The 22,369-nt window shown below is 41.4% G+C and overlaps 3 protein-coding genes across 3 annotated transcripts; 1 reads left to right on the plus strand and 2 right to left on the minus strand.

Annotated features, from left to right (window-relative positions):
• Positions 1–614: 614 nt before the first annotated feature.
• On the plus strand, positions 615–22,268 carry LOC6535423 (peroxidase). Its single transcript, XM_002096036.3, has 10 exons — positions 615–1,074; positions 11,510–11,668; positions 16,547–16,629; positions 16,921–17,011; positions 19,541–19,929; positions 20,076–20,249; positions 20,358–21,288; positions 21,343–21,621; positions 21,684–21,780; positions 21,852–22,268. The coding sequence occupies exons 1-10, from the start codon at positions 1,064–1,066 to the stop codon at positions 21,897–21,899; spliced, it is 2,262 nt and encodes a 753-aa protein (XP_002096072.1). The 5' UTR covers positions 615–1,063; the 3' UTR covers positions 21,900–22,268.
• LOC26534758 (turripeptide Gsg9.2) lies at positions 9,677–10,037 on the minus strand. Its single transcript, XM_015191663.2, has 2 exons — positions 9,824–10,037; positions 9,677–9,756 (listed from the first exon to the last, which is right to left on the minus strand). The coding sequence occupies exons 1-2, from the start codon at positions 10,035–10,037 to the stop codon at positions 9,677–9,679; spliced, it is 294 nt and encodes a 97-aa protein (XP_015047149.1).
• On the minus strand, positions 14,593–16,359 carry LOC6535424. The gene is made up of 5 exons (XM_002096037.3): positions 16,099–16,359; positions 15,813–16,004; positions 15,442–15,753; positions 14,920–15,049; positions 14,593–14,859 (listed from the first exon to the last, which is right to left on the minus strand). Exons 1-5 carry the CDS (start codon positions 16,315–16,317, stop codon positions 14,774–14,776), a joined length of 939 nt encoding a protein of 312 aa, XP_002096073.2. The 5' UTR covers positions 16,318–16,359; the 3' UTR covers positions 14,593–14,773.
• Positions 22,269–22,369: the final 101 nt, after the last annotated feature.

Raw genomic sequence — 22,369 nt, forward strand, 5'->3', positions numbered from 1 at the left:
GCTTTTTAAGGTACTTAAATAATAATTTATTTTCCTACCAATAGCAATTTTAAATGCCATTCAATAGACTCCGGTTCAATTTTTTAAAGGCAACAAAAATATTTCGTGTATATTAATGTGCTCATTAATGATATATTCAGATTAATATTGTGATGAGTTTTTTAATATAAGGTTTTTATCACCGCTTAAGATTTTAAAATGTCTATACTATACACAATATACCTTAGTTGTATTAAAAATAAAATTTCATAAAATTACTTATTTTTATAAACTGGAATTTAAATTTTCTAATATTTTTGTCATTAAAAACCTTGTTTATCTAACGCTAAAATCGAAAGACTTAAGACACAAACTACGCGCCATAAAACCCTCCACTGAAATATTCACCTCACAACAAAGCACACGCAGCCAAACTTGACTCCACTCAAACTGTCACTCAAAAACGAGTCGCGTTCGGGGCGTCTGAATATATTTTGCTTTTTGCCGCTGCAGCCGCCGGCACTTGGCAGCTGATAACCAAAGTTGTTGACTGCTATCCCTGCTCCGCTGACGCCAACGTCGACGGCGGGCCGGCTGCTTTTGCTAGCTTCTTTTTGGCTTTTCTGTGGCAGCATCGGCTGGCTAAGCTCAGTTGATTGTTGGACACACTCCGTGGTGGTTGTGCAGGCGGAAAAAAGAAAAAGAAATCGGGGCCCTTTCGTGTGAGTGAGTGAGCGGGCAGGAAACAAAGTGCATTGGAAAAGAAGTTGAAGTTAGTGACAAAAGGGTGAAATTCAATAGTAAAAGTTACCCGCAGCCGCGACAAGTGTTCGTTACTTGGTAAATTCTGGCACCAAACAAAAGACACAGGCAACGAACTCTTTCGTGAACTCCCCGCGCCTCGTCCGTTATTAATTGAGGCCAACTAAGCGTGGGTCATCGTCTGCTATAATTGGATTAATTCACAGCTTTAAGTATTCGCTAACCAAACGTAAGCCACTACCCACCCATATACCCAACGCATTTTGAGACTTCATTAACAACGGCGGCTAACGGCCAAGTGGGAACGTGCAACGTCAACAAAATGATCTTAAGGTATGTACGCTGGCTATTTTTTAATGAGCCGCATTTTCAGATTAGGAACACATTTTTCCAGTTGATTTCCTGTGTGTGGCAAGTGAGCGTTTGGGCGTCTCGGAAATGTCTGGACCAAGTCGTTGACTGGTTCTAGCCATGTTTCTGCTCATTTTTATGTAATTTTTACGTGCCTGCTGCTGGTTCTTGACAACTTTCTGTAAACATTTCTCCGGCATTCTCGTTCTGTTTTGTCTTTTTCATTCTTCCCGTGTATGTGTCAGCTGGAAAGTTCTGAGTCGTTGGCACAAAAAGCTTTCGTTCAGCTTGTGCGGGGAATTCTTGTGATTTTTGATGAGTGATTAAATGGCATTGCGCCATATATGTGTTTTGATTATTTCATTTATATTCAGGCCAACAGCTTCAGCGAGTTAACCGACTCAGTTTTTGCTTGTCTAACAACTGCCCATGCTAATGGCTTCCTGCCACTTTCTATCTGACCATCCACGAGCCATTCCTCGTAAGCCAGCTTGTAATGATGAACAAATCAGCGCCTGGAGCAACGGAATTAATGAGCGTATAGGTCACGCTCTTGGCCATTTCAGCTTCCGCCGAAAACCTCCAAGTCACACCTCCAATGCGGGCTTAAAATAGAGCTTAGCGGGAGATTTCGGTTTCAATTTAAAAAGCAATTATGTTTGGGGCAAAATATAAGGCTTTAAGCGCCAGGCAATTTTCGAATGCAACACACAACTGTTTATTTATAGATCATTATAAATAGTTTAAAATAATTAAAAAGAAACATATGCTCGGCGATATCTTTGCAGTTTAAATGAAATTTTCTGATCGCTTTCTTGTAAGGGTACGAAGAGCTGTCCTTTCAGATAATGATAAAAACAATATTAATGATAAAAACAATTATTTATTGAACGAATTGAAGCACTTCATGTTTTTTTTTTGGCAACAAAATAAATATTTCTAACTGTTGCTCATTAATTTCTATTTACAAAGCAAGTGTGAGATTATACGTTTTATTCTCCTAACTTAAACTATTGTAAATAATGAATGAAAGTAAACACAAAATCGACCACCTTAGTTTTATATATTAGTCTCGATTTATTTTGAAAATGTATTGAACTCGTATACAGATAGTTAATTAATTAGGTTACATCATGTATCTATTTGTCTCACTTGGTTACTAAATTTTGGAGGATTCAACGTATTATTAAAAATTCGTAAGTAGGCTTACGAGTACGTAGCATATTTGCTTTTCTATACTTAGTACAAGGCGATCGAGCCGTAGTTTATCCGCTTTAAACCAAGGCTAAGCCGAAGCTGACCCTCGTTTTAATCGGCCTTAGTCGAGACGGGTGTGTCCAGCTGATTTGTCATGTACCTGGGAACATGGTTAAAAACTCCCGGCGAGTTCTATTGGCTAACGGTAGTTGGCCGGCAGCTGCTCACACCTCGATTACCTGGCCAACGTGGCACACTGCAATGAACATAAAATCCGGCTGGGTGGAACTTAGCGAGTGCCTGCTAATTGTCCGTTGTGTGCTGGGTCGCCTCGTTCGCTGATTTGTTTTTCCGAGTCCCCATAAAACATAGTTATGACCAAGAACCGAACAGCTTACCTCTTTTTTCCGTTTTGGTCTTTTGCTGTTAGCTGTTGGCCAAACGGGGTCATTAACATTTGATGCGAAGTTCAAAGCGAGTTGCACAATGCCTCTGGATGGATGTCGAACTTCACGTCCAACCAGCTGAAATCGATCAGGCAGCGATTTACTTTCTCCTTTAATGTAGAAGACCAGAAACGGATCAACCTGTTGATTTCCTGGCTTTCCCGCCTCGCAGGCCACATCTGCCTCGTGACTTGCCACCAATCCGGTCCTGAGCTCTGAGCAAACTGTTATAAAATTAAGACATAATTGCGGCACAGGAGAGGTAAGAGGTGGACAACAGGGGGCGGACGGCGTTAATTTGCGCTCTCCTGGGTAAATTTGTGTCAAGGCTGCCGGCACCTTTTGACTCGACTAAATGCACTCCAGCCATTCCATTTGCATGCTCGCATATAAATCAGACAATCGTGGCAGGGCGTTGGTGCCAATTGAGAAAGCGGCATGCGAAGTGCATTCAAAGATCCCAATCGAAATCGAACTCAAATCGAACGAAGTCGAGATCGGGACCGAACGATAAGGAGTCGCATTAATGAGGGCCAAAGTCAAAATCCGTCACAGTCAAGCTTTCCTAAGTTGAACGGCACTCAAAGTTCAATACTAAGTATAGGACAAAAATGTAGCTCATGTGCCTAACGGGGAGTTGGAACTCTATGGTAAGAGACATTGTAAGGAGCTGGACATAAAGGCATATGTCTTATTTTCATTTAGGCCATTAAAAATATTTTAACTAGTTCGAGATGCCAGAAATGCAGCGTGGGGTGTTCACTTTATAGAAATTTTACCGTGCTCATATCGCTCAGTGTTTTTGGGCCTTTGCTCGTGGCAATATCTTTGGCGCTGGATTTGTTACATAAACCGCCTTACAAGGTTCACAAGACAAGAGGCAGCAAAAGCCATGACTTGTGGCAGCATATTGCCGTTGTTTTCCCCATATTTGGGCAAAATGTCTGTCTGATGTGTTTGCCACAATTACTCGCACAGCTCATGCAATCCCTTGCCCCAGAGAAGAGCGGTGGCAGCATTGAAACAAATCATTTGGAGGCCTTACAATGATGGATATACATATGTACATATGTGTGTATCGGTGGGTACACAATATTTTGCAACTGCTCGATTTCTTAGAGTGAGCGCTGGTCAACATTCACTTTTGACTCGAAGACCTCCTTCTTTTCGGATGCTGCTGATGATGCGCCATTAATGCGCTACATTAACGGAAATTACTCAAAATCATTTCACTTTCAAACTACGAAATCACGTTATGCCTGCCCGCAACGATCACCTCTTGAATGGGTTTTCTATCTTCGGTATATTTTTGTAAATTAGACATTTTTGCGCCCTGCACGTTGATGTTGCTTTGATTTCGCGAACATTGCTGATTGATGTTATAACAAAAGAAAGTCGAACGAGCAGGGATCATGGATCATGAAGAGGACGGTGGCGATGGTTTGATTGAGTGGACAAGTGCTCAAACGTGCTGCTCTTTATGAATGGACGCCTCCGGTGGGCCGCCAACTTACGATGATTTGAAGATACAACTACGTGCCTCATCGCGATCTTTAAGCCCCTGAAAAGTGATCGAGTTCGGTCTGCTGCTCGGGTGAAAAAAGTTTATTTATTTATTTATGTGCCGACTCACAGGTCGAGAAAGTGTAGCGAATGGGTACGACAAAATGGTACATTGTGGGACAACGAAGCTTTCTAAAAGGTATGTTCTGTGTCTAAATGGAAAGGTTTCTTATTATTTTAAGGAATTTGTAGTATATTTTATGACAAGGGAAAACTACAAGAGGTTAATAAGCACAAATAAAAATGTGTAAATAAAATAAAATAATTAATATTTCTTATAAAAGTTAGCTATGATTCGAAAAGGCGTTCAAAGAGACGCATACATTTTTCTCAGTGCTCCTTTTAATTAACCCGCCCACCAGCGTGGGAACCGAAAGTGAACAGCTGCGATCGGGGCGGCGCTGTCCGCTTATCAGAGAACCCACCACAGATTGCTAATTGAAATGCAGGGGCTGTCGACGCAATTCGCAGCAGATCTCTGGTTGGATCTTGAATGGGATCGTGAGAGCCCTGGTAACCCAAATCGCGTGATGCCTTTGATTTGTATGTGCACTCGTCAGAAATTATGTGGCAACTGGCGGCAAAGCTGCGATGCAGCGGTGCAAATTAAACAGTAACAGATGCAACCGCCAGTTACATATTTTGTGTCTGAGCACATAGATATTTTTTGGAAAACTATTTAAATAAAGCACAAGTATGCTGCATGTCGGTATGCTGGGCAACGCAACATTCAAATACAAACCGAATCCGAATATTCACTTGGCTCATTTTTAGGCAGGCCAAGTGGAGTGCTCATGGGTTTCCATGTTTTTTGGCTTCCTATTTTTGTATATATTCTGAGCTTGCAACATTCGCACTCAAATTGATGATGATGACGATGATCAAGCTGATGTGCCAATTGGCAAGCAATGCCGAGCTATTGAATGCCTTCGCCGGCCGCACTAAAACGAAGTATGAGCACAACATTTGGTAATTGTTGCAGCTATTTCGGGCAACCTGGTGGTGGACCCAGGTAGGTGAAAGGCGTCTGCTCACGTGGCCCACTCGCAATTCCCTGTCATTTGCTTTTGAGGATGCTCAGACGCCGCGGTGAAGTGCACTTCAGACTCGGCTAAGAAAGTCAAGGCGGACGGGTTGTCGCCGAAAGCCAACGCACACAGAAGAGTTTACTGAGAAAAAATTATCTACATAAAAGTGGGAGATTTATAAACAAATAATAGAAAGAAATAATGCTCCTTATCAAGAATAATTAGGTTATATGATTTGGTTGCACAAAATATATAGTTTGACTTCATATGGTTATTTCAATGTCAAATTAACTAGAAGTCAAACAGCACTTTGATCTTAATTATGTCAAATTTTTCTCTGCGTGCAAAATTAATGTCAGACGCAAAAGTTGTTTTCGTTTGATTTATGTACAATCAATGGCAGGCTGCAGCCACTTTTGCATCGAGCGTTTTCGTTTTCGGTCAATAAGCATTGGCATTGAATTTGCCGCTGACTTTGTCTAGCTGATGTGACTTAGCCACTGCAATTTGTTTGCAATTAGCCGCAAGTTGGCCAGGTATAAATCTGCAAGGGGCGGCCGCCCAATTAATAAGCTGTTAAAAGCGTCAGATTGCCGGCTTCGGATATCAGTCACTTGATGTGGAGATCAAAGCCGACTTTATTTGGTTTTTCGACTCGCTGGCCAGCTGTAGGTCGTTTACATTCTATTCTAATCTATTCATGCAGTCCATAAACTGCACGTTTGCCGTGTCCGATGCTATCGCGATTGCGTGCCGTTTGGGTGATATATCAAAACCCTTCACATGCCAAAAATGCTGCACAGAAAATATGTAAATTGTAGGTCTAATAATTCCAAAACTATGCCTTGCGATACATATACGTCTTATATTACTTTATATTACATATATTGGTTAAGCATATTGTTAGGCAATTAAAGCAGTGTCTAGTAAAACTATTACCCCAGATCTTTGGAATAGTTTTCAAGTAGGTTTGTAACTTATTATTAATTATTATTTTTCCCGTGTAGCTTCGCGAACCCAAATAAATTTTCTCGCAGCGATAGGATCGCAAACGTTTTGTGGGTCAGAGAGCGAATTAAGGCAGCTATGGCCCGCTTATCGTGTACTGTGTGCCATCTAATCTGCATTGCCAATTTATGGTACAATGAAATATCGGAGGCGACACTAATGCCACATAAATGTGCGTCATGTTGCAATTGCTCTGCCGTTAATCAAGTATGCGCGATGTGTGCTCCATCGTTTCGATATGTTTCGCACAGTTTTATCCCAGCTGCCTGCGAAATGCCAGGCGGATATGAAGACATTGGACATTAACGCTACCTGTCCGGCCAGAATCAATTAAGCAATTGGCCAGAGCTCTGAGTTGAGCAAAGGCAAGTGCAACAATTAAAGCAGCATGCTCTGGCATTAGCAATCTGGCCCAGAAACGAGATCCACTCAGCATGGGCTAAGAGAGTGACTAGAAGTGCAATAGTACACAAACGCGATATTTGCACAACGTCAATTATCGGCACTCGGGCTCGTGGCGGTCGAGTGACTTTTACTTGAATATATTTGAATGCGATTGATTTATAGGTTCTAGTAAGTCAAATGATAAATGATCTCTAATGAGCGGATTGGAATTGGAGACTGGCGCTCTTAAAAATAACAAAAGTGAAGTTGAGGCAAGCAGAAATATATATTTAGATAGGACAATATTCTGGAGAATAATATATTCAATGTATAAGAAGTCTTTGACTGCCATGTCTTTCTAGCTGTTTTTAAACAAATATTAATATATCATAATTCCCGCATTTAATTCCACTCAGTTATCGCAATGTCATACATAACATCTGAGTTAAAGCAGAGACCTTCCCACAAACCTTTATTGGCATGTTAAAAACTCTATCAACACACTTTTGAAAAATGTATAAGCCGCAGTATGCTAACTTTCCTATTTCCACCTAAATACACATAATCACCATCAACGTCACATATTAAAACAAGAGAGAACGCTATAGTCGAGTTCCCCGACTATCTGATACCCGTTACTCAGCTAGTGGAAGGGAGAAGGAGAGTCTTAAACACAGTTTTTGGCGGTTTGTAGGCGTTATAGTGGGCGTGGCAGAAAGTTTTTTGGCAAATCGATAGAAATTTACCAGACTAATACAAAAATGAAAAAATAGCAAAATATTTTTCAAAAGTGTGGGCGTAGCAGCTTTGGGCGGTTTGTGGGCGTTGGAGTGGGCGTGGCAAAAAGTTTTTTGGCAAATCGATAGAAATTTACAAGACCAATACAAAAATAAAAAAATATCAAAACATTTTTCAAAAGTGTGAGCGTGGCAGTTTTGGGCGGTTTGTGGGCGTGGCAACGTGAATCGACAAACTTGCGCTGCGTCTATGTCTCTGGAGTCTGTATGCTTAATCTTAACTTTCTAGCTTTTGTAGTTCCTGAGATCTCGACGTTCATACGGACAGACGGACAGACGGACAGACAGACGGACGGACAGACGGACATGGCCAGATCGACTCGGCTACTGATCCTGATCAATAATATATATACTTTATATGGTCGGAAACGCTTCCTTCTGCCTGTTACATACTTTTCAACGAATCTAGAATACCCTTTTACTCTACGAGTAACGGGTATAACAAGTAGACAACTTTAAGATAAGCTTTAGAGATCTTTTCGGACTGCTGTCATAATTTCTTTTCACAATACTTTATAATTTTCAACGAAAACGCAGCAAAGATAAATTATAAATTTCTCTGTGCATTACAAAAGTCATTTCCACACATTTTCATGACATTAAATACTAAGTAAGAAGTAAGACGGGGCAATTTACATACGAGCCAGACCTCAACAATATGAGTGATGTGGCAAGCTGCAAACAAAGAAAGATTTGAACAAAGAGTCCTATGCTCTTGGCACGCCCCTTTTCGGGGGCTCAGAGGTGGGCCCTGCTTCCAGCTTCAAGATGACATAAGTGGCATCAGATACCAGATACCATTGGCAGAGCTATCCACATACAAAGTCAAACAATGCACCGGGCCATTAACGTGGCGCTGCCTGTGGAAAAACATATTTTTAGCAAATGTCAACTATTGGATGCGCTTTAAAATATGCACAGATATGGCAGGGATCGCCCTATATGGCGACTATAATTGGCAACTGCGCCCTTGCTTTGTTAGCGCTGTACACACTTTTCGTGTGTATTTTTATTTATGTTTTTATGAATAAATATGTGTAATATTTTCGTGTTCTACATTCTTGCATAATTTTGATTCAATGTATGTGGACTTGCATCCCCGTTAAGCGGTCAAATTTCCCGGCATTCGAGTATGTGTGTCATCCGAAAAAAACGTGGTGGTGTGGCCAAGTGCCTTAGATAAGCCAGTGGTGCGATTTATGTAAAAGTGGTTTGGCCAGCCATCGACGAACCGAAATTAATTGACTCTTGCGGGCAGGTGTAAAGATTGCATATGCATATATGCAGTGTGCATAAAGTGCAGATACGTACATATACCTGTTGTGTGGATATTGCCAGGTTGCCAGGTTGGCCAGAAGGACGTTGCGTGCTGGCCTTTCACAAAAGCTGTCGCCCCAAAGGCGAGCAACAATTAATTGACTTTACGCAGTGGCCTGCAACTCTGATCTGCATCTGGGGTCCGGCAATTAAATCTGCAAAAAGCCCACTGCCCCTTGTGGCACGCGTGTTTGTTCGGGCGTGGCACGATGTCGGCCCGATAAAAAACGCCATCTGTGTGGGCGAGTGCGTTTTGTTTGCATTCTAATTGCCCTGTCATTATGGCTAATGAACTAGGCACTCCGAAAGCGATCATAAACACGAAATACTTTAGGGCAGCCTTGAACCAAATTCACTCTTGTGCAAAAACCGAAATGAAAGCAACTAGCTGGTAACCAGATTTAATATTCATTTAACTCAGTTAAAGCGAGGAGCGTAAAGAGTTGCAAATCGTGTTAGCCGTAAACCCAAAATTATGAATGCACATTGGCCAAGAGTCAGCAAGTCTTCTGTTGACTTATTGAGCCAGTGATTAATCAAAGTCGAATGTTATATGAGCGGATAAAGTTAAGGGTTATTCCATGTGAAAATGTCTTTAAGGCATTTCAATGTTAAGCCAATTCACGCAACCTATCACAGTTTTGACGTAAAAAAGGGACTCTTCTCTCTTAACTGATGACAATCCACTCTATTTAGCTTACTTCGATATCTTCGCCATTATGTTCGGCTACATACTTTCAAAAGTACTGCATTTCAAAAAACAAGAAGCACCAGGCGATAAAAAAATTCTTTTAGGTAAGCTCAGGATTAATCTTTATTGTATGAACAGATGTTTTCAAGAGATTTACTGGGACGCTTTTCGCAGCTCATCGCAATCCGTAGTTTCACTCCTGCATTTACTTCTCTCGTCGACGACAACCCATTCTATTGTTAAATGTTGTATAGTTCGTTTGTTATATAATATTAAACTATAGAAAGAAATAACACTTACTTCTATTGGTTCTGCATATTTGGTTGCTAAGAACGCATTTAGTGGGGAAAGTGCACCGACTGATTATGGGACGTACTATGCCCCTACGCCATTCGGCGCACACTGGACTATATTCCCTTGTGCAAACCTGAGGACACCTCACCAAATCTGAATCGGCCTCAGCCAAGGCCAGAAAGCTCAAGGAAACGATCAATATTGCAGACGCAATCTTCATGTTGTACAATATTAGGTTCTGGGATTTCGAATGATTTTAGAACGTACAGAGTAACCTTTTTATAAGCGAGAACGAAACTTTAGAGCTATTATCTAAAAAACATATGTTTATTTCACTACAATAAAAATGGAAGCAGGTGAGCTGAGTTCAATAAACCTTTGTAATGGGATACACTTAAAAGGTATCTCACTTGACTTGGTCAGCGAAAAGAAAACCAAACTGTCAAACGAAAAGTGAAAGGACTTAAGTGCGTTATTGTTTCCCCTGGCGATTGTATAAGCAACTGTGCCCTTCATTATAATGAAACCCTTGATAGGAAGCGGATAGCAAAATACTTTCACCATTGACTGCTGAGTATAAAGTCATAATTTTGCCACGTTATTGAGCCTATCTCATTGAAGAAAACTTTAATTTAAAAAAATATCCAAATAATTTAAACCATACATTCTAAGCATTTTTGGAACAATCGCCACTAAAAAACATTGGGTTTAACCGCCAATAATTCGCATTAAATATATGTATACATTTGCTTTGGGAGTATCATTTTCGACTTACATAAAAACTTTCTCAATCGAGCATCACATAATTAATTCTGGGCTGTGTGGTTGAACGAGTTAGTCAGATATGTGCAATAAACAAAGTAATTAATTGTTTTCAAAATTTTCAATTAATTCCAGTTCGATGCCAATGTGTTAAAGGGTATTTGAGCTGAACCTTGTTTTTGATTACATAAGAAAAGGGGCATGGCACACCTATACTTTACTTTCACAGTTAGCCGGAGGCGGCAACAACAATGGCAATCAATATCAATACTTATCAAAAGCCGTTAACAATTGCCCGAAAATATGGGGTTTTTTGTTTTTGGCCTTCGCTTTGTGTGCGGCGACTAAAGCTAACAAGCGATAAACACGCGCTGCAAGTCATAAATCAGATCGCATTAAAGCCGCGAAATAAAAGCAAGGTTGCCAGTTGTCAGATGTCGAATTCCCCAACCGCCCCAACAGCAAAAGCTGACAGAAATAGAAACGCCCGAAACAATGGGGAGCCAAAAGGGTTACATGCAACTGGGGATATGGCATGCGGCATGCGGCATATGGGCTCCGTCGACTGCCGATCGACCGACAGCTGCCACTTACAGTTGGAATCAAAGGAGTTGTATTTGCGTATAGAAAAGTGCATATATAGAATTTGACTTTATTGCGCTAGTCACTATTACTCTGGATTGGCATTAGATCCTTAAGTTCTACAATACCTCCACTATAATATTAAAATAAAATAATATATTTTCCAACTGTTACATGCCTGACTTTTTTCTCAGTGCCTTACTATCTTACTATTCATAGTAGCTGACTGACTGATTAATGCCTTCGGCCGCAGGCGTGTTGCCATTTGTCAAAGGGGCGTGACTGATTCCCGCATGTTTGCCTGCATAACGTGTTAATTTACCTACTTTTGCCTGCTTTTCTTTGCAGAATACTTCTACTGTCTCTGGCGGCGGTGGCGCATGCGCAGTACCATCAGTTTGGGGAGCAACTCCAGACGGCCCACGGATCCGACTGTGCACTTCTGTTGGCCGGACCAGGTCGCTCCTCCGTTTACGACTACAATGTGAATCTATTCCGCGGCACCTTGTGAGTACAAATAGAAACTAAGTGCCTTGTCTGCTGTGGCTGAAAAAGTGGCTTGGTGGCATTCTGGGTTATGTTTGATGCTCAAATATTTGAACGTTGACACCGAAACGTTGTGCAGAGAATAAAAAACTGAAGTCATAATTACAGACCAGCTGATACAATCCTAATAAACTTACTACACAACATGTAAGTGATTATATGTAAAGCTAAAAATGAATAGCGAAGGCCTGAAAAGTTGCATTGCATCTTGTAATTCTGTATTACTCCACCATTTTGTTTGCAGTTGTTCGCATTTTGTTCGCAGTGTAGGACTGCCCGAGTGACACCCATAAATCTTGGTTTCTGCTGTTTCAGCTTGTTTGAGCGGTGGAAACATGGCTCTACACCTACGACAACACGGCACACGAGCTTTGAGCCAATCATTAGTAGCACGAACAGCAGTGGAAATCATTCGGCAACCAGCTTTTGACGTTGACGTCTGCAAGTTGCAATGCCTAGGGATAGATATTCCCATACTATCCTAACAAATATATATATTTCTTGTTCGGAAGCCCGCTGAGCGAACTGATTGCATCTGTTGCCGCTCACGGGTAACTGAGTTAGTGGTAGCTCTTGACAGTCAATATCATCATTAAATGCAAATTTCTAACTATAAATATTTCTTAGTTTTTAGAAACGGATTCTTTTTTTTTTTTTTTTTCTAAACAGATCCTTGTTCTTCATCCGTTTCTAATTCCCCTTGTCTGCTGCTTCAGCGCTGCAATAATTGGCAGACTTACCACCGATTCGAAAGCACAAACTTTTTTAATTTCTATGTCCTCCTTAGTTGAACTCCAATCAGTGGTAGAATTACCAGAGATCTGCACTTCAATATGAGTTCCGGCAATTTTCCGCGTTATATACTTCACTGAGGGTGTCAAAAAACATACTAGTGGAAAAACATATGCCTCGGAAAAAAGGTTCTCAAGTGTGATGATGGCTTCTTATGTTTCACTCGCTGTCACGGCGGCTCGTTAATGGCGATCAGCAAATGGTTTTTGGCCTCGAATCGACGACGACAGCCTTTTGGCTTTTCAGAGTCATGCGATGCAGACGAACGCATCATGAAGTCACCTGACAGACCGGCGCGATATTAGTAAAAGAAAAAAATCAAAACCGCACGACAAAAAGCCGCAAATAAAAATAGCAAGGCAACAGCGGCAACCCAAAACAAATGGCATTGCAACACTTGCAGATGCCAAAGGAAAAATAAACGAAAAATAAAATAAAAACACCTGAGCTGCCGTGGGTCTGCAGCAGCCATTGATGGCAAAGTGACTTTGAAACGCTGGCAACTCATGGAGCCTCCCGAACTGAACTTCAGTCTGCACAGGAAAAAAGAAATAAACTGTGACCACGTTGCTATAATTTCTGAAGAATAATGTTATTACAACATTTTTTCGGCTCAACCTATTTTTTCCGCTTATTGAAGATCCTCCAAATACAAAATGGTCCAGATTTTTTGCCGTGCAGCACTTATGACATCATATAGAGAAACATACATATTTTAAATGTCACACGATCCAGATTGAGATTGCAAATTGTTCAATTGCCGATTGTCTTTGAGTGCTGGGGGTCACAGTGAAGTGAAGCTAATTTTTGGGGTCAGTCGGGCCAAGTCGTTATCGCTGACTTTGGCCTGGCTATTGAACCTGGCTGACCAGAGTCAGTTGAGAAAAATGCAAGCAAGAGCAACAAAATTGTTCGCTGCAACCTACTTAAAAGTTAAATACAGGTTTTGACTGGGGCCACTTTCGTTGTGGCCTCTGCTCTGTCTGCTAAAAGTCTGCAATAGTATCTGTATCTGCATCTACATCTGAATCTGTTTTCTGCATCACTGTCTGCGTAAGCGAAGTAGCTCCCCATAGTCTCTAGAGAAATATAACCGAAAAAAGATTGTAAAAGGCCGCATAGATAAATGATATTTGAATATTTCACTGCGAGTTTACGACACGCTTTTGCAATTATTCACAATATTACGCATACGCCGCGTGTACCAGACCGCTGCAACTCAATACCGATCAGGAAGTGTTGGCGTTTCGGGGCTCGCAACGCACCTGCGATCCCCAGCCCGGGACTCATAACATTACGTTTTACTTTACAATCAGGATAACAAGTACAAGTCCGTGTCTGGGGCGGGACGAGCCGCATCGAAAGGAGTGGACTGGACCCAAAGTGGCTTGCAGCAAGAGACGCAGTGCGTGCCGCATGCAAGCCACTTTCTAGTTGGCATAAAACTCTGGCTATGCGCACATTGAACTTAACCGGGTCTCGTAAATTTTGTGCGAGAGTGCCTCGACTGGCTTTTTGGTACAAAATTAACGGGCGCACCAGTTAAGTGCCAGACATTGCCATTTTCGATTTCAATTTGACAAATTTGCCCAAGAAATATGCACGAAATTTGCTACTTAGGCTAGGCGATAGCTAAATGCCCTGCTTAAACAAAAATAAAATAAAATCGTAATATATTTAACGGAATACATCAGTTAGGAACAAACTTTAGTGCTTAGATATCTGTTCAGATAAGTTGACACAAAAACCTTAAAAGGGAACTGAAAGGCGGAGGAAAATTACCCAGTGAAAGGGTAAAATGACTGCAAGTTCGTGAAAAATGTTGCTTTTAGCCGAAATGGTTTTGGGTTGCGTGAGTTCGCAATGCTGCTGCAGATTTTGTGGACAGATTTTCGGAATATGCTGCTGCTGCGGCTGCTGCTGCAGTTGCTGCAGCTGTTGTTGTAATTACTTAATACTTACGCATTGTTAACACGCATCGTTGTCGCCTGACACGCGTTTTACATGTCGCACCATTCGAGGAAGTGACAGTGGCCCCCCAATTTGGTTAGATTTTCCCGGGCTGCTAAGTCGCAGCTGCTCGACATAAGAAATTTGCGTGTTTTTGGAGTTTAATTAAAACCGGCTGGCAAAAGCAGAGTAATATGGCAATGTTAAAGTTAAGTTTGTTACTGTAACAGTAACAGTTGGCCATATTTTCGTCCGACTCCAAATGGAGATGTTTGGAGCAGCCGTTTCCCGTCACGAGGAAAAACCGCATGCAGCCGGTTAACTCTAGTCGTACTCAGCTCCAATCGTCAGACTGATGGCTCCCGGCTGCACAAAGGTCTGGTGGTACCATTTGTTCGTGTCCAACACAACTGGGAAATATGGTTATAAGTAGAGGGTGCACTTTAAGTACAATTCGAGTGGCTTCTTACTTATGTCGCCCTGCTGGACCACCACGTCAAATCTCCGGCACTGCAGGTAGCACTCGGGAGGTGGAACTAGTAGCCACCGCTTGCTGCCCGCCAGCTGAGCCTGCCACGATGGCAATCTCACGTTGTCTATCTGCAAACCACATTTGACATACATCAAAACGAAAACGATATTACACTTCTACATTTATGTAAAATAACATTGTAAGTGGCGTTTCGAAATAAAAGTGTCAGAAAATACACTCAAATCTGTAGGGTATGTGATGTGGCCTAAAGGAAAATAAATTTATTTGATTGTTATTCGACTGCAGTTAAAATTTTTACGTGAATTTAAGCACGGATAACAAATTGACAGTTGTAAAATGGTGGAAAGATTTAAAAAGTTGCGTTCGCTATCCAGAAAGGAAAATATGGGGATAATAAAAATAAACCCTAATAACGGAATACGTCTCACTAAACATCCCATATTCATTTCATCTATTTCATTGTATAAAATGTCACCTGACGGTAATATTCGGAACTCACATGCATTTGAGCCCCCAAGCCGGATGAGCCAATGAAAAACCAATCGACTGCATTGTTTTCCGAGCCTTCGGGCAGAAAATATGGTCTCCCATAGTGCCTACGGAACTCTTCGGCGGTTTCCGCATGACAGTTGCTCCAGCCGAAGTACCAGGGCTGTTCGTCTGGTTTAAGCTTCACCCGATCCTCGGGCATATCCAAGGCGTCAAAGATATCAAAAAATCCGGTTTTATATGGCAGGAACTGGCATTCCCTGATGTGCTGCTTTTGCTTGGCCTTGGTATAAACATCGCGAAAATACCAGTAGTTAAATAACTGCAATATACATATACCATTAATTGAAGGTGGTTTTATAAGACTCCATGGATAGTTACCGAAACTGCTGTCCAATTTTTGGTGGCATCACTTATTATAACTGGCGCTGCACTGTAGGCGAAACTTTTCTCAAACTCCTGGGGGCTAATATTTTGAAGACGCGGCACATTTTTAATATTCGCACAGAAATTACAATTTTCTGGCGGTCGGAAGGCGTAACGCAAGTTGCGTGGCAAAGACAGAGCGCAATTCTAACAAACGCAATGAAATTGAAAATGACCGAATTATTAGGTTGTCTTTAACACATTATATTTAGGTCAAATAATATCATTACGACTTTCATACCTTTCCCTGAACTTCCTCATAGTAGTATTTCACTACTAACGAAATAAGAGTGCCCATTAAAACTATTTTGAACCACTTAGCAAATTTATCGCTTAACAGGGAACTTTTACAGCAAATGGGCAAATGCTCTTGAAAAGTACAATCCAGATAGTTTGGACTGTGGATATTAAGTATTTGCTCTAGTTTTCTGCGCGTCTGTTCCACTTTTCCCTGCTTCATTCTGACGATGTTACTTTGACCAAGTTATATGGTATACTGAATAAAGAACTTGGCTGTTTCCTTCCGACGCGGCTTTTTAACCCACTGGCCTGGCAATAATTTCATTATCTGTCAGTGCGCAGGCACAGTCCCAGAAGGACTGAATGGGGTTGGTGTGGTTAGCATGTGATAAGCGACAAATTGCCCGTTATTGCCAATCTAAATCGCTTTCTCTTCAATTTACTTGCAGAAACCCGTACCACAATGGACCGGGCACTTGCATCACCTATGATGCCATCAACGCGGCCTACTTGGATGCACGCAAGCGTATACGTGAGTGAATCCTAAATTCAATACAGTACTTTCTTAGGAGAACAAATTTAAAATATATTTTTTGAAAATTTAAGCCGTGTTTAAAATATATAAAAAATAATTAAAGCTAATAGAAAATAATTACCTACTTGATTAATATAATATACCATTGTTTTTGAATTGAAACATAGGACGATTTATTTTGGAACTACAAATTGCGGCTTTAAGCCAAACTTACCTAAGACTCTACTCATGGAGATTCCATGGTAGACTTAAATTACCGACTATAACGCACTTTGCACTTCATTGCAGATGTGGCCCAGCCAAAGTCAGACTGGAAGCCGGAGGAACTGGCCACCGTGGGCGAACTGCTGCTCGACATTTCCATTCAATTGGCCCGAACGTAAGTAATCAGCGCTAAACGCATTTGAAAGTTGCCCTGGCACGCCCACGATCTCCATCTCCCTCGGCGCTAATAACGATTGCCAAATCACGCATGACAAGGCAGTTAAGTCGTGCACCACCGCACTAGCGCACCACGGCAGCACCGCACTACTGCACCACTGCTCTACCAATAATTGCACCACTGAACCACAGAAACGACCCCCTGCAGTCGTCAAATATTCATGAGTCTTTTCTTGCCTCCAAGGTTCTATGCTCGCCACGAATCGGAACCTAAACTCGAATTCGTCAGCACAGAAACAAAATAGTACAATTTGTTGGTAAAGCATTTGGTGAACCAAAAACTATTTTCAAAGCAAATGAAAATATTTTAATTTAAAATGTCTTCAATTAGTTTTATTACTCGCTGAATGTTAAATAAAAATTTCAATGGCTTTAAATGTATTCATGAGTGAAATTTCCTGCCACAAATTTTTAATCACAAGTCCCCACTCGTTTACATAAATATTTTCACCAAATGGCAAAAAGTCTTCCATATTAAACGATTTTTTCACTTAATCCGATGCTTTTTTCTGTGTGTGCGACAGTTCTTTTTGAAAGTTCGCCACATGCAAATGCTAATTGTCTGGCGTTTTTGACTGATGGCCAGTGGCTGACAGCCGAAGAAGTGCATTCGAGAGCCCGTCGAAGCCTTCTTCCCAACTGGCGCAACCGCATTTTTGCCAAACAAAAAGTATCTGCAGCTATTTGCGCAGCTCGCATCGCAGATGTAAACAAACGGAGATTATGCAATGGACCGCTTAGCAAACAGCCAGTGAGCAGTAGTGAGTTGTGAGTAGTGAGCCAGTAAGCCAGTGAGAGTCCGCGTGACTGTCTTGCCCCTCGAAAAGAAGCTGCGGAAGATGCCGCACTGCATTTCCAGTTTGGTTTTTCCTTTGCTGCCATGCGATCGGTTGGGCAACTATTGGCCCCTGCTGCGGATTCGACCGCTGCACAGGGGGAAATATATACAAACAAATTATATTTTTTGAACTTAATCCAGACATTTAAGGAAATACAGCTATTTGACCCAAAAGTTCGGCTGAGTATGGTATTGAAATAATTGCTAATTATATTAACAATGTAATATATAATATGTAAATATCATATAAATATTAGACTCTGCAGTCAGTTAATAAGAGCACATGGTAGTGTTACAAGTTTATTATTATTATTATTACAAGTCTCAATAAGATTTAAAAAAATATTTTTCATTTCCTCAAGTACCACTACTAAAAAAACATTCCCTTGTTTTGAAAAATAAAATACATATCATGCTTTATTTTAATACAAAGTATTCAAATAGTATCTTACGATTAAATGCATTTTATTGGCAATTTAGTTTTTTTTTTTGGTTTGCTTTTCGGGGAGTGGAATCTGGGTATGCGGGTTGGCGAGTCAGTTGGCCACAAATTGGGAGTCTCGTCGAGTCTGTGTGTCCTAAAGCTCAGCATCATCACCTCCCCATGTGCGACTTTCACTCAGCCCGACGTCTATGCTGATTTTCGGACTAGGGGGGGACAGCTTCTTCATCTGTTGCACCTGCAGCATCTGAATTGCCGTTGTATAATCTTTTGATTATGGCTAATAACATGTTGTAAACGGCCAGTCTGGCAGCCGCCTGGCTTTATGACAATGATACGACTTAAATCAGCAAATCACTCATGTAAATCAATGATGGACGACTGAAAGATATCGCATTTCAAGATCTCCCTTCTTCACTTTTCTGGTACTTTCACGTGCTGCAACCCTGCAACCTCGGCGAGTAAATTGCCGACCCAATTGACTGTGAAGCCTCACAGTTTTCCACTTCCCATCTTCACACAATGGCCAGCCGGACGCAGTTTCCCTTTGGCTTTCCTCGCTTTTCGCGCTTTCTCATGCATCGGGGAAGAGTTAATTTCGGTCCCTTTGGCGATTTATGTGCCGGCACACACAACTTCCTCTGACAGCAAATACCAGTTTGTCAGCACTGAAGTCTTAGACCGAAATACAAAATTGTATTGGAAACCAATTGAAAGTATATGAGACTGTCAACGCCAGACAACATAAATATCTGCGAACTTAGACGCGTTAATTGCGGTACTAACTAGGCTAATACGATAATTTTGCAATTTTCCAATAAAAATCTTACGAGCACACTGACAAAAAAGCAAGACCTTAGATAATTAGATTCGGATTAATTGCAGTACTTGGCACTTTGATTATGATTTTTATTAAAAACTTAAATACATAATAATTTGTATATATTTAATAAACTCAATTTCCACTAAATCTGAACTGGGTTGTGTTGTGATTACTTTGTGTTTTTATATTTATTGCCTAGTTATTTTTACTACTGTTAGTTTAACTGGGGTGTTAATTTTTTATGTGTAAATGACTTGTTTGATTGCCCGAAAAGTTGGCGGCAGGAAATAGCCCAGCTTAGCGATAATCGCGGTTGCTATTAGATGAAGTGTCGGCTAAATTCCATTCGTAATTATGTTTTCAGATATGGCTTATCGTATGAAGAAATCGAAAAAGGACTGCCTACGATCGACACCTCGAAGACCCTGATCCGTGAGGTGTGTCCACCCTTCTTCGCCGGAGTTGAGTGTCGTCCTGGAAAATACCGGCGATTCGATGGCCTCTGCAACAACATCGAGCACCCGACTTGGGGGGCAGCTAATGCTCCATTCCAGCGCCTGATCGGTCCCCTTTACTCGGACGGAATCAACGCTCCCAGAATTTCGGTGACTGGTCGGGATTTGCCCTTCTCTAGAGTGGTTTCACGCACCATGCATCCCGACGACGGTTTCCACGATCACGCAGGCACCGTTATGGTCATCGCCTGGGGTCAGTTCATGGATCACGACTTCACGTTGACGGGAACACCGTTGGGTAGGTTAAATAATAATACACAGTAATTGGCAAGACAAATTTGATTACAAAATGTTTCAAAATTGTTCCTGCATTTCTTAAGTAAGAAGTACAATAAGTTTTTCTTAGAAATTCTAATAAAATCATTTAATATAACTTGATTTCAGATCCCATTAACCGAAACGATCCCGAGGAGTGCTGCAAACGACCATTGCATCTGAAGCATCCGTACTGCAATGAGATTCGCATTCCCGATGACGATTACTTCTACCGCCTGTTTAATGTCAAGTGCATCGATTTCGTGCGTGGATTCCCCTCCCCTCGTCCAGGATGCAAATTAGGTAAGTAAATGTGTATTTAAAATAAAAAAAAATTTTTTAAAAAAAACGGTTTTCCTTTTAGTAATATATATTTAATGGTTCTTAAATGCTTTTATCTCTCTTACTTAGGATCCCGTCAGCAGTTCAACACCTTGACTGGCGTCATCGATGCTAATACCGTTTACGGAGTAAAGGAATCATTCGCCCGCAAACTGAGAACCGGCTACGGAGGCCTGATGCGCATGAATCCCGTGTTCCAGGAGTACGGTCTGAAGGATCTGCTGCCCCTGAAGCTGGATATCCCCGATGAGGGATGCACGCGTCCCAACAAGAGCATGTACTGCTTCGAGGGTGGCGAGATTCGCGTTAATGAGCAGCTGGTGCTCACCTGCATGCACACCTTGATGGCGCGGGAACACAATCGATTGGCCACTGGGTTGGCGCAGATCAATAAGCACTGGGATGATGAGACCCTGTTCCAGGAGGCCAGACGCATCAATATCGCCATAGTTCAGCACGTCACCTTCAACGAATTTCTACCCATTTTACTGGGCAAGGAAGTGATGGAGAAGTTCGGCTTGGTTCTCCAGAAAGATGGCTACTGGGATGGCTACGATTCAACAGTGAATCCCGGCATCATTGACTCATTTGCGGGAGCTGCCTTCCGATTTGGCCACTCCCTGCTGCCAACTGCCGTGGAACGTTGGTCTAAGGCCCACAAGTTCATTGCCTCAAAACGTCTGTCGGATTTGATCAGGAGACCCTATGATCTGTACCGGGCTGGAGTGCTGGATGAGTACTTCATGGGTCTGATGAACCAAGTGGCCCAGGCAATGGACGACTCAATAACCCAGGAGGTCACCAATCATCTGTTCAAGAAGGAGGGCGCCCGGTTTGGAATGGATCTGGTGTCCTTTAACATGCAGCGCGGTCGGGAGTTTGGTATTCCCGGTTACATGGAGTTCCGGAAATTCTGTGGTCTGCCCACCTCAAACACTTGGGATGAGATGTATGGATCCATGCCCAACGAGACTGTTTTGCGATATGGCAGCATATTCGAGTACGTTTCAGGAGGGGATCCTTTGACTTATTATATTAATCAAATATTTTTTAGGCACCCTGCTGATATTGATCTTTGGTCTGGAGGAGTTTCTGAAAAATCACTTCCTGGTTCCATGTTGGGACCGACTTTTGCCTGTGTAATCGCCACCCAGATGAGTTACTTGCGTCGTGGAGATCGCTTTTGGTATGAATTGCCCAACCAGCCGTCATCATTTTCTCCCGAGCAACTGCAGGAGATTCGCAAGGCGAAGCTATCCCGATTGATCTGCGACAACACCGACTTGATTGATACTGTGCAGATTTACCCCATGGTCTTGCCGGATCATGAAATGTAAGTATACGCCGCCTCAAAAGCCTTTATAAATATTTTATAATAATTTCTAATATTATTAGCAACCCTCGAGTACCCTGCAAGAGCGGTATCATACCATCAATTGATCTGACTAAATGGGCGGACTTTGGCGGTCATGGCGTAGATCCTTCCCTCTATGTAAGTAAACCATTGTGGGATTAATATAATAATATCTTAAAATAAGTATTAACGCATCTTATGATTTTTAGAACTACATCAATGAAATACCCGACACGCTGCTGAACTTTAGGAAGTAAATGCCATTTGTGTTTCTCACGATTTGTTTAACAATCTCGATTCATTTTGTTTGACTCCATACCTTCTGTCTTCTATAGTTCAAAATCTATTCCCTTCTCACTGCTTAGTCCCTCAACTAGTCTTTGCTCACCATCCGCATTTCTATAGTGAGTCAGTAGTTTTGACACTGCCATTTCTTCAGAGCTCTTTCCAGCATTTCCGTGCATGAACCATACATTCTGTATATATTAATATTAAATAGCAGAAATAGAGCCTTTAAGTTAAAGCATATCGAAGCAATCAATCCAGAAAACATAAATAATTTTAAAAATATATCTCGATGTAAGTTTTTGTATATGCAAGTATTTTTTAAATAAATCTAAAATCAATATTAGTTTATTTTTATGGATGATTAAGGTGAGTATTATATAAAAATATAATGCTGTACACATGGTGAACAAAAAGAAACACAGATCAATAAAGTTTGCAA

This window comes from Drosophila yakuba, chromosome 3R, assembly GCF_016746365.2.
Source record: "Drosophila yakuba strain Tai18E2 chromosome 3R, Prin_Dyak_Tai18E2_2.1, whole genome shotgun sequence".
NCBI lineage: Eukaryota > Metazoa > Arthropoda > Insecta > Diptera > Drosophilidae > Drosophila > Drosophila yakuba.

What these genes read in the sequence shown, in the direction of transcription:
- LOC6535423 (XM_002096036.3), top strand. An exon ending in TCCATTCAATTGGCCCGAAC is followed by an intron (nt 17,012 to 19,540) that starts GTAAGTAATCAG and finishes TTATGTTTTCAG; the next exon opens with ATATGGCTTATCGTATGAAG. An exon ending in GTTGACGGGAACACCGTTGG is followed by an intron (nt 19,930 to 20,075) that starts GTAGGTTAAATA and finishes ACTTGATTTCAG; the next exon opens with ATCCCATTAACCGAAACGAT.
- LOC26534758 (XM_015191663.2), bottom strand. Translation starts at nt 10,037, where the DNA reads ATGAAGATTGCGTCTGCAATATTGATCGTTTCCTTGAGCTTTCTGGCC. An exon ending in AATATGCAGAACCAATAGAA is followed by an intron (nt 9,757 to 9,823) that starts GTAAGTGTTATT and finishes ATTTAACAATAG; the next exon opens with AATGGGTTGTCGTCGACGAG.
- LOC6535424 (XM_002096037.3), bottom strand. Translation starts at nt 16,317, where the DNA reads ATGAAGCAGGGAAAAGTGGAACAGACGCGCAGAAAACTAGAGCAAATA. An exon ending in GCTTGGGGGCTCAAATGCAT is followed by an intron (nt 15,050 to 15,441) that starts GTGAGTTCCGAA and finishes TGTGGTTTGCAG; the next exon opens with ATAGACAACGTGAGATTGCC. An exon ending in GGTCCAGCAGGGCGACATAA is followed by an intron (nt 14,860 to 14,919) that starts GTAAGAAGCCAC and finishes CATATTTCCCAG; the next exon opens with TTGTGTTGGACACGAACAAA.